A 12613-nucleotide genomic window follows, 5' to 3' on the forward strand; every position below is an offset into this window, starting at 1 on the left:
CCCGGTCATACTCTCATTATGACTTTCTAAATAGGAGGGGAAATGTGGTCTCCTATTTATATATTGAATTTGCTGACATTCACACCTCATGCTTGTACCCTACTTCTCTAATATGCCCCCACATGCATACTCCGAGGACCCTTACCTGTTGAGTGTACTCTGTTATAAAAACACAATTACACTGTTTCAAGGCTATAAGCCTATGAGCAAAGAACATATTTATTACCATTCTCTCCACATCCAGGGAAATGTGTATCATCACAGAGTTCATAGGATCAAAGTTTTAGAGGCAGAAGGGAACACAGAAGCCATCTGGTCCAATCTTCTCATTTTGCAGATAAGTGAAGTGAAGCCTAGAGAGGTTAAATGGCTTTCCAAGAAATGCATCAGAGACTTTGTCAAGTTCATTGCTAAAATCTAAATAAACTCTGTCTTCAGCACTATAATCATCTACCAGTGTGGCACCACTATCATAAAAGGAATTGAAATGACAGGATCATAGATTGAGACTTGAAAAGGACTTTAGAGGCCATTGATTGCAAACCTTAAAGGGCTATGTAAATGCTAGCTATTATTATTATTAAAGAAACTAATGTCTAGGGAAATCATCAACTGAGTTAAATTTTTAAAAGACAGGTACAGAAGATGAGAGCAAGGACAGGTAATAAAGTGTAAATATAAAAGCCTTGCATGATCCTTTAAGAACAGTAGCAGGATTGCTAATGTTCAGAATGAGCTGAGGCTGGCAAGGAAAATTTAGGACAACAGAAAGGAGTTTTATTGACTCTCTATTGGTGGGGTGTGGGGGAGATGAAAGGCTTGGGTTAGTCTGATGTGACTTGGTCTTGATAAAGTCATGATGATTCTTTAGCATCGTTGTTTCTTTTTATACATAGTCATTGGCCATACCTTTAATAATACTTTCTGGAATTTTTCCAGGAATCCAGTCCAAGCTACCTGGCCTATAATTTGAATGGCAGGATAACATTTGCCCCTGCCCCAGTCCCACAGTCCTTCTCCCATTCTCCACAGCCCTTCAGATATCATTGACAGTGACTCAGCAGTCATAGTTGCCAGTGCTTTCATTGCTCCAGGATGTAGTTCATCTGGGCCAGGAGACTTGAACTTACCAGAGGCAACTAGGTGCTCTCTTACTATCTCCTTACTTATCTTGGATATCTTTTTATTAGCTGTTTTTGTATAGTTCTTTCTAGGTCAGAGATCATTCTCCTTGAGAGAGAAAACAAAATTAGAATCAAGGAGCAAACCTTTTCTTAAATATCAGTTTTTATCCTCTCATCCACCCTAAGCGGTGAGCTGATATCACCTTTGATTTTTTCCTTTTCCTCACAAAACCCTTTCTGTTGTCCTAAATTTTCCTTGCCAGCCTCAGCTCATTCTGAACAGTAGTACACCTGACACTGTTCTTAAAGGACCACTTAGTTACCTGCCTTTGCCTGCATCTTCTGTACTTTAAAGTTTATAAAACGCTGTAGATAAGCTATCTCATTTGATCCTCACAGCAACCCTGGGAGATAAATGCTATTATTATCCTCATTTTACATTTGAGGAAACTGAGGTTGATAGAAGTTAAGTGAATTTTCCACAGTCACCAAGCTACTAGGTGTCTAAGGCAGGATTTGAAATCAGGTCCTTCCTGACTACAGGCCCACTACTCTACCTTTAAACAGCCTCTTTAAACTCTCCCTTTTCCTCCTCATCAGAATCGTTTCTTTTCTGTTCTTCTTTAGAATTGGCTGCCCCTCTATCATTTTAATGGTTATCCTACTTATCATTTATCTGAAATCCCTCCTGAAATCTAGGATATGTTTCATATTGGGAAATAACTGGTGAAAAAATAAAATGTATCCATCAGACTTTTTCATAAAAGAATATCAAACTCTGATTAGTCTATACCTGGTTTCCCATTTCTTCTTTATCACAAATTTGTCCTGGTTACTATAATTTCTACTCTCCATGTTGGTGAGGATAAGATCAAGAATCAAACCTCCTCCCTTGATTGGTTCCTTTAGCTTTTAAAAGATGAAATTATAATTAAGGCAGGTTAAGACATTACTAATTTTTTCACTTTTGTCAGAGAGCATCAGCAGATGTCTGGATAATGAAGGTTCTCCACCACTCTTCTATCATGGCCTCATATCATGCTTGTTATCTGTATCCCAGCATGTCTAACTCCAGGTGCCCTCTCTCTCTACACTTATTTGGTGATTTCTCTGGTTCCTATATATTTAGCTGTTATTTCTGCATAAATGACTCCCAGATCTATATCTCCTGCACTCTACTGAACTCCTGTCCCACATTTCCAACTACCTAGTAAGTAGTCCATCCAATCTCCCACCTGCCATCACTTGTCATTGAACATCACCATGCTTTCTAAATTCATCTGTTCCCACCTGCCATCACTTCTCATTGAACATCACCTTCCTTTCTAAATTCATCTGTTCTTCAGCGTTATTCATTTCTGTTGAGCATGGCAACATCCTTCCAGTCTTCTCGGTTCACAGTCTTGAAATTTACTTGATTCTTTCGTTTCCATTTGCTCCTTAATCAGTCGTTGTTCTTTCTGCTCAGTTTGACTTCTGCGGTGTTCCTGGCAGCCTTCCCCCACTCTCTCCACCCACATATCACACATCCTAGCTCAGACCCAATACGTTGTCCTTTGCCCGTCCTACTATAATTGCTTCTATGATTGCTTTCAGCCTCTCCCATTTCCAGTGCATGCTTTTAACTACAGAAGTGATGCTCTTAATGCAAAGGTATGACTTTGTCATTGACCAAATCAATAACTGTCAATGATTCTTCATTGTCTATAGGATAAAATTCAAACTCACACGTATTGAAAATCCTCTGCAATCTCTTTCCAGTGTAACTTTCCAGCCCTGTTTTACTCTACAAGGGACCATTCCCCCATGCCTAGAATACACTCTCTCCTCACTTCTGTCTTTTGTATAACTCATTTTTCTTCAAGGTACCACTCCTAACTGTTCTGCCTAGCCTTCCTTGATCTCTTCCTCAAATGTTTAAGGGCACTTTGCTTGAACTTTCCTTTGCCCTCCATCACTCCTTACATTATATAACACTTAGCTATCAGGCACATCATACTGTTCTTCTACAACCACTCTGTTCCTGGTAGAATATAAGCTACTTGACGGCAAGAACCATTGGATTTTTTTTTCCTTTAATCCGTGCCTACCTGGCACCTTACTTACAGTAGGTACTTGGTACTACTTGGGACTTGGAAGCATGCCTTTCAGGAGCATTGTTTATATTAAATTGTACTCTATGCTACAAATCTCTCCACTGATTTCTCAGATATTTGCAGTTGCATTACCTGCCATTTGGTAGGCGGTGAATTAGCTGTTGCACGTAATTGTTAAATAATGCAGCTTTACTTCCCCCAGGTTCTGTTAGAACAGCTGGAAAATGAATGTGAAAACACATTTCATTCATACATCTAATTGTTCTCTTTTATTTCAAAGGTTCACGTGGAATAATTTTTCTTTCCTTGTTATCGCTTGTTCCAGAACAATAAAAGAAAACGCAGCAAGTCTAAGCAGCACCAAGGCAATAAAGATGTTAAAGATAAGGTGGACAAGACTGAAACAGCCTCCCAGGTGCCACCAGGAACGTATAACTGCCATGGGAATGGCTGCGACAAGGACAACTCTGCCACTGAGACTGCCCCTGAAAAAACAGAAAGGCTCCCTCGGGAGAAGAAAACTTCTGCCACTGAGGAGCCTCTTCAGGAACCAGCAGAAGTTATAGGTCAGTGTGTGTGTGCTAGGTAAAGAATGAGCATTCCTTTACCAGGACGCAGAAGAAGCAAAAGCAAAGAGGATGGGTTTTTGTGTTGGTAGTACAACTATTACAGATAAAAAGATTTGCTATCTGTCTGAGAGTGATTCAGCTGAAAACAGAATAACCACAGGAAAACCTTTCTCTTAACGTATTGAGAGACAATGAATACCCAACTTGTCGCAGAAATCCTAAAGGGAGGTAGGAAAGCTCTAGTGGCCCTTTATAAAGAAACGGAACATGCCAGCTGCTGACTTTAACAGCAGACGGCATTGCACTGTAGCTGTGCTGAAGTGACCAGGATGCCTCGGGGCAAGCTGCCTTCTTAACTCCTTGCTCAACAAAAGTTTTTAACTCAGAAAAAAAATCATGGAAGATTTTAGAGATGGATTTCTGAGTACATCATAGAAACTGATAAGGAAATAGCATTGTGGCTTTATAGAAACTATTTTTATGTTTCATTTTGCTAAAATGTTTGCTATAAAATGAAGCATACCTATTTACGAGGAAATATTCCTTTGACTATAGTATGATATATTAGACATTTTACCTCTCTCAAAAGGTTGTATATTGTATATATAGAAAAACGTTGTTTTTTATACTTCTGGACATAGTTTGTTTTCTAGCAAACAGACAAAATCACTCAGATTAACAAATTTCTAAATGTACGAATAATATAGACCTCACTTCAACAAATAACTACTGTTATTTGTTTGCCGTGTGACTTCGGTAAGCCATCTGTAAAATATGGGGGTTGGTCTTGGATGATGGCATCACAGATTTATAACCAAGAAAGGGCCTGGACGCCACTATACAGACGAGAAAACTGAAATGGAGAGTAGTCAGGTGACTCATTCCAGATCATACAGGGTAGCGCTTGGAAAGGCTAGGATTCAGTCCCAGGTTCTCTTACTCCAGAGCTCTTTCAACTACGTCAATGATCTCTTGGCAGAGTATAAGAAATACTGAACATATCAAGAGATCTGGGTTTAAATCCCACCTTAGACGCTTATTTATAACCACCAGCAAATCACTTAAATTCTGAGAAACTCATTTTCTCTCATCTATACCATGGGGATAATAATACCTGAATTACTTAATGCATAAAGCTGTTTCTGAGGAAAATGTTTTGCCAACTTTAAAATGAGTTGTTATGATTATCATCATTAATTCTCATTTTTTGAAGTAGTCCGTAGAAATGACCCTGGGACAAGAATCCGTTCCTCTAGTGGGCCTCTGAGGTGTCTCAGTGGATAGAGCACGGGATTGGGGGTCAGGAAAACTTGAAATCAAATCCATCCTCAGATATTTATTAGCCGTGTGACCTTGGGCATGTCACAATCTCACTATGCCTCAATTTCCTCAAATGTAAAATGGAGATATAAGTAATACCTACCTCTCAGCCTTGTTGGAAGGATGACAGTGTCCGGCACATAGCAGGTGCTTAATAAATGCTTTCTTCCTCTGTTACTCTTTCATACTTAATATTATATGAACTTATAACGAGTGGACAAACTAACTGCTTTTTGTTGGTGAATAGAAGTGTTAGGAAATAAGCTTGCCTTTTATAAGACTAGCGGAAGCTTCCTCTGTATACTCCTATAGCAGACAGAGCAGCAGGGATGCTATCACTGTGTTTTGTAAGCTTTTCATAGCTATATTCCACCCAGACTTGTGAGTATTTGGCATGGCAGCATCTACGTAAAATGTCTTCAGATTTTTCTGGATATGTGTTATGTCTAGGCAAGCGTAGGCAACATAACATTTTACCATTTGTGTGTGCCATTTGTTATTAATATTAACATTTTCATCATTTTCATCCTTTTTAATGTTTAGATAGACATCACTGTTAATGTCCCATACAGTTTAGAAATTCTGTCATTTTGTTATCATTCAAAAAAGGAGGAATTCCATTGAAAGTCAGGAGTGGCAGATGTTTTGAAGGCAGCTTGTCGTGTGGAAAAGCTTCGGATGGGCAATGTAGGAAAGATGACAGAAAATAGAACTGCCCAACTAATAGATTAGATCCCATGGGGCATTAAATGGCCAATGAGAAGATTTCAGACTTGATGGAACAAGCTAAGGAAATGCCTATTTTGACAAAAATGGAAACACCGAGCCTAGGATCATTGATTCCGGTGCTTGGAGGATCTATGTTGATATTGCAGTGACAAATGTGGATGTAGACTGCAGTAAAAAGGACACTGTTCCTCAGAGTAAGGAAATGCCTGTGCCTCAGCTTTCTTATTCACAAGTTTTTGAGCTCATCATTTCACTTCTCTGAATCTCCGTTTCTTCATTAAGTAAAATTAATAAGTTGACTCGATAATCATTAAGGGCCTTTGGAACTCTAGCCTTCATGGGACTTTATTTTACTATGTACAAGGTGTTACTGCAGCGGTTACAAAGACATAAGACACCATAAGGATTTAATTGTCTATACAACACACACACACACAGAGCACCAAAAAAAAAAAAAAAAGAATAGTTAAGTACTAAAAAATTTATATAAAGTATAGAAAAGAGAGATCACATTAATTTGGGATGATCAGGAAACCCCTCAGGAAAAAAAGAGGATTATGGTTGGGTCTTGAAAAACAAAAAGGACTTTGAAGGAAGGGGAGTGAGAGAGGTCATTTGAAATAACACAAACAACAACAGAGAAGCAGAAAATCATAAGATGTGTCTCATAGTTAATGAATTCACATTAAATAGCTAAAACTTATCAATATTGCCCCAATGAATTTCTGAAATTGGGCTCAGAACAGTAATTTTCTAAAATAAAAAAAATGTAACTCAAAATCAAGAACTGTATAGACAACCTTTATCATAAAATGAATTCTTTATGAAAAAAATCACTCCTCGACCAGTACCAATCTGGAATTTATTTTTTCCTTTAGTGTTTTATTATGCTATAAGTTTCACACTGATTTGATTTATTAAGCTTGAGAAGAAGGAAATTAAATAATTAAGGAGTGGCAGAATCCCAACTTGCCTTGATATTATTTTCATTTGAATCACTTTCAAAATCTAATTGCTCAAGTTATCATTTTGACATTAATCACAAACCAAAGGCCCATCAAGTAGAACACATTAAAGGAAATGTAATCCAGGTGTACCTGATTGTTCTCTGTGGGAGTCCACTTGGCAAGGTGAATAGAAGGCTGGTCTTTGAGTGAGAAAAACCTGAGTTGAGTCCTGACTCCAACCCACACTATTTGACCCTGGGCCAGTCATTTACCCCCTCAGTCTTCCAGGAAACACTGTTTTGTAACTCATAAGTTACAAAAGTATTACTTGATGATCAAGAAAACAAGTGAGCATTAATTAGCATCTTCTATATGCTAGGTATTTTGCCAGGTGCTAGGAACACAAAAGGGAAACGTTCTCAAGCAGCTTATATTCCTAGAGGAAAAACAACATGCACACATGTAAACGAAACATGACATAAGTCTCCACGAATAGCTAGTTAGAAATGGGTATAGAAAACATATGCAGAGCAAATGCAAGGTGATTTGGGGGGAGACCCTAGCAGGGTGGGTATCATGAAGCCCTTTGGCAGCCTGGTAAAACCTGGGAACCCCTTCTCAGAGGAAAGTTTTTAAATGTATAAGATAAAATATATTGAATAAAAGGAAAACAAAGGATATTTCAAAGGATAGCTATTAAAATATTCAAAAAATAAATTGTGATATAGCAAAATATCTAATGGTAGATCTATTAACTCGATGAGCATAAAGGGTATTTTAAAATGTCTGCAACAACTTTAATGTGATATGAAAAATAAAAATAAATAAAATAAAAATACATGTGATTTCTATTAGTGACAAAGTCACATGTAACTACTAATAATGTAGTTTGTTGTCTGTATTCACAACTAAAGGAAAAGGTAAATTTTAGTCAGAGGTTAATGAAAATAAAGATTTAATTTTCTTCAAATGCCAGTTCACAGATCCCCTTAAATCTACTCAGGGACTCCTTGGACATTTTTGTTGCTGTCCAGTCATTCAGTCATGTCCAACTCTTCATGACCCTATGGACCATAGCATGTCAGGCCCTTACTTCCTCCCCTCTCTCTCAAGGTCTGTCCAAGTTCATGTTCATTGTTTCCATGATGCTGTCTCTCCAGCCATCTTACCTCTGCCATCTCCTTTTCGTTTTGCCTGCAATCTTTCCCTGTCTCAGGGTCTTTTCCGGTGAGTCCCATCTGTTCATTATGTGACCAAAGTATTTAAACTTCCGCTTTGACCTTCCAGTGAATAAATGCCAATTGACTGACTGACTGGATTCAGGTTAAAAACCCCTGCCCCAAATCAATGGAAGATGCTTCCACATTGTGGGTTCCCTTCCACTGATGAAATCATGTAAATGATTTCTCCCAAAGAAGTTTTGTGTAAATCAGATGTGTTCCAGAAATTCAAATATCTTTCAGAAATGTACAGGGGGAATTCTCAATTTAAAGAAACCCTTCAAACATTGATTAATCCCCCTCTTACTGTAGGCAGATTACTCTATAAATCAGCATTCCTATGATTTGTCTGTTTTATTTGGTAATGCATTTTTGGACTCATTTTTTCTTCAAAATAGGATCTTTTTACTCTTGCTTCCTCTTTTTGCCACTGGGTCATTCAGAATATCTAGCATTTATTGGGGCCCTCACAACAAGATATGAACATGCTAATGAGAGCAGCTACTTGGGAGGTAGAGGAGAAAAAAATACCTATTTTATTTACTTTAGTATTAGTGCCATGCTTATTATAACTCTGAATAAAAAGATTTGATCCTAGCTAATGAAAGGTGAATAGATGTTATCCTCTTCCCACCCCCTCAAGAAAGCAGGTTGACAAAGAAACTAATAAAATTTTCAATAGGTTTCATAATGAAAAAGAATCAGCAGATGGAAAAACAATGAACAAGCAAGTTTTCCACTCAAGCTAAATCATTAAAATTAGAGCTAGAGCTGAGAGAGATCCACATCCTAGTCCAGGGGCCGGGAACCTGTGGCCTTGAGGCCACATGTGGCCCTCTAGGTCCTCAAGTGTGGCTCTTTAACTGAACCCAAACTTCGCAGAACAAATCCCCTTAATAAAAGGACTCAGTCAAAAGGCTGCACGCAAGGACCTAGAAGTCACATGTGGCCTCAAGGTCACAGGTTCCCCAAACCTGTCAAATGCTTTTTCATTGTATGGGTTAGGAAACTGAGGCTCAGAGCTATTTAAGTGACTTATAATAATAGCTAATAAGTGGCAGAGCCAGGTACAGACCCGAGGTCACCTGACTCCTACTTCAGCGCTCCCTCTGTAGAGTTTGATTCAGTTTTGTTAGGTATTGTTTTTTAGATGATTACTCCAAACCAGTTACAGAAAAAAACAGGGACATCCTAGCTCCTGAAGACATGAAGAACAAACCATGTGACCAATAACAACCAGCGATCACCAATAGTAACTAAAGAAATAAAACAGAATAGCCTTATGAAATTCCAGGCAGACAAGGGGATTTTCAGCATGACTAAAAGGCAATCTTCATTCTGTTCACGGATGTTCATTTATCAGACTTGCTAGTAATGAAACAGGCTCAAGGAAACTTGCTCTGGATAGCCCATTTGGGCAACAGACTGTGAATCATGTGTTTTATCTTTTTATAACACTTTGACATTCAGAATCTCCCTTTTTTCTAAAGTCTTAACCAGTTAAGCTAGCTTGAAGAGATGTGCAGGTGGTTCAGGGGTGTTAGTGTGACTTGTTAAATGAAAAATACCTACAAAAAAGCAGAGAACAGAATTAAAGGGTTTGGTTTGCTTTGGGTTCTGATGTTTTTTGTTTTTTTTTTAATCCATCCTCCACAATTTAAGGTCAAAAATTCCTATATGTTCATTCAGTGACACAACAAAAACACATCCCTCCACAAAGCTGCCAAATTGCCATTCCTAAAATACAAGTTTATGGCACTCACTCAAAAAATCTTCAGTGGTTGCCTATTAGCTCTCAGATAAAATAGAAAATCCTCAGCTGAACATTTAAATCCTTCTGTAATCTGGTTCCCACCTACCTCTCCTGTCTTATTTCATTTTAATCCCCTTTCAGTCACTGTCTGTTCAGTCAAATTGGCCTAGCAACTCTTTCCTGAACCCAGCATTCCATCTGCCTCCTTCCAAAGTCCCCCATGTCTGAAGTGTCCTGAGACTCCATGGGTCCCCACAAAGCACAGCTCAGAGACACTTTGAAATTACTCTGTATACACTTTGCGTGTGTGTGTACAAGTATGCACACATACATATTTTATGTGTGTGTTTGTTTATGTTAGTTGTTTCAGACTCATTGTGACCCTATGGAAAGATACTGGAGTGGTTTGCCATTTCCATCTCCAGCTCATTTTGCAGATCAGTAAACTGAGAGAGACAGGGTCACACAACTAGTAAGTGTCTGAGGCCAAATTTCAACTCAAGAAGATGAGTCTTTCTAACCTTAGATCTGGCACTCTATCCACTGCCGTGCCTACCAAATATGTGTTGGATATACTATGTATGTATATATGTATATGTGTGTATATGTATACGCATGCACACACATATATGCCTATGTGTGTATCCACCTCTGCCACAGAATATTTGAAAATAGAGACTTTCCTTTTTATCTTCATATTCCCAGCACCTAGCAGAGTGCCATGTACATGGTAGGTCACCAGGTGGCAAAGTGGATAAAGTGCTAGAGTCCTGGGGTGAGGAACCTGCGGTCTTCAAGGCCACGTGAGGCCCACTAGGTCCTCAAGTGCAGCCCTTTGACTGAATCCAAATTTCACAGAACAAATCACCTTATTGAAAAGATTTGTTCTGTAAAACTTGGACTCAGTCAGAAGGTCACACCCAAGGACCTAGAAGGTCACATGTGGCCTCGAGACTTCAGGTTCTCCACCCTGTCAGCTATTCCTATGGTCAGGAAGATCTGAGTTCAAATCCTACCTCAGAACATTACTAGTTACATGACTCTTTGTAAATTATTTAACATCTATCTGCCTCAGTTTCCAAAACTATAAAATGAGGACAATAATAGCCCCTACTTCCCAGTGTTGTTGTGAGGATAATGAGAAAATATTTCTAGAGTGCTTTGCAAATCTTAAAGCACTGTGTAAATGCTATTATTATTAGAGACTTAATTTTTCGTATTGCATTGCATTGCATATGTCAACAGAAGGATTTGAAAGTTTGCAGGCTTGATTCAAATTTGTACTTCTACTTAGTACACAAAACTACTTAGTCCATAAAAGCTAAACTTCAGCATAAAAAAGGTATTTTACTCTGAGTTTTATATATATAATGTATATACACACATGCATGTATTATATAGATCCATATGTACAGAATATATATTAGCTCAAGTTAAAGCTTTTACACAAGCCAAGTAATAGCATCAAAACGTACACGCACGTATATTTATAAACACACATATATAATGTGTGTATGTGTGTATAGAGAAAGACATATACAGGAAAAGAGAGTATGTAATCAGATAAGCCCAACAGGAAAACACAGATTCTTCCCCTTGTCTCTCTTTTCCTGGATCTAAATCAGACTGACTAGTAAATCCCCTGCATTGTGCAACCCCAGTATCTGCATCTCTGTGTTAGCTTGGAGACAAGGCTTGCTCTCCAGCTTTATTTAAAGTCTGGGTTTGGTGTTTGATTTTTTTTTTTTTTAGCAGAGAGGCTTTGCATTATTTGTCCCAATTAATAGTTACCACAACATGCTTACTGAGATATGCATGACTCCATTTCATAATTTTTCCTTCAGTTTTGATCTGTCTCTAAAGGAGCATAAAGGTTGCTATTTTTCCTGTAAAGTATACATTTCATGTTTAAAGCAGTGCATTTGCATAGAACTGTATTCTCATTCTCCAACTGAAAGTGAAGCAAATTTTACTAGAATTCAAGAAGTATATGGAGCCCTTGTTCTAAGGCTAGGAGCGATGGGGATGTAGAGATGCATGAATGTATAAGCATGTGTGTATATACACACACACACACACATATGAATATATGTGTGTATATATCTCCTTGTATGTCCCTGCCTTCAAGAAGCATATGCTCTTGAAGAAGACATTGTCACTTTGGAGCGACTGTGGCTTTCTCTGCCCATGATTTTCTTAAAGGTAACAATAACTTTAATGGTCTAGCCTATTCATATGACTACAGTTCTATAGCTGGAACAGATCTTAGAAATCATGTAGTCCAACCCCTCCATTTTAAAGATGAGGAAACTGAGATCTAGAGATTTTAAAGGACATGCATGAGGTCATACAAGGAGTCAAGTGATTGATTACACATCTCTATAGCATTCTTTCTACATTTTCTGATCCAAGAAGTTTTTTTAATTGGTTGAGTGTAGATTATAACTTGTAGGTTTCTTCATGTCCTCTGTATTCAATTTAGTCTGTGTGGTTCAGTCATTTTTCAATCATGTACAACTTTTTGTGAGCCTCATTTGAAGTTTTCTTGGCAAAGATACTGGGGTGATTTGCCGTTTCCTTCTCCATCTCATTTTAGAGATGAGGAAACTGAGGCAAACAGGGTTAAGTGACTTGCCCAGGGTCACATAGCTAGTAAATATCTGAGACCAGATTTGAACTCGGGAAGAAGAGTCCTTCAGACCCCATGCCTGGCTGCACCACCTTGCTGCTCTCGTACTGGGACCAATAATGTATAGACCATATCTATAGAAAGAATCACTATGTTGGTTTTTATGGTTATGTCTGCCTTTTCTGACAGGCAGGTGATTTACAATAGTAAATCACCATTTTGCAAC

The 12613-nt window shown here is 38.3% G+C and overlaps 1 protein-coding gene across 5 annotated transcripts in view; it reads left to right on the forward strand.

Annotated features, from left to right (window-relative positions):
* Positions 1-12613, forward strand: part of SPATS2L (spermatogenesis associated serine rich 2 like) — a 228001-nt gene that overhangs the window by 160711 nt on the left and 54677 nt on the right. For all 5 annotated transcript variants that reach the window (XM_072612818.1, XM_072612820.1, XM_072612816.1 and 2 more), the window contains one exon: positions 3546-3786. In XM_072612818.1, coding sequence (XP_072468919.1) covers positions 3546-3786 — 241 coding nt within the window. The remainder of the gene's footprint in view (positions 1-3545; positions 3787-12613) is intronic.

This window comes from Notamacropus eugenii, chromosome 5, assembly GCF_028372415.1.
Source record: "Notamacropus eugenii isolate mMacEug1 chromosome 5, mMacEug1.pri_v2, whole genome shotgun sequence".
NCBI classification, from domain to species: domain Eukaryota; kingdom Metazoa; phylum Chordata; class Mammalia; order Diprotodontia; family Macropodidae; genus Notamacropus; species Notamacropus eugenii.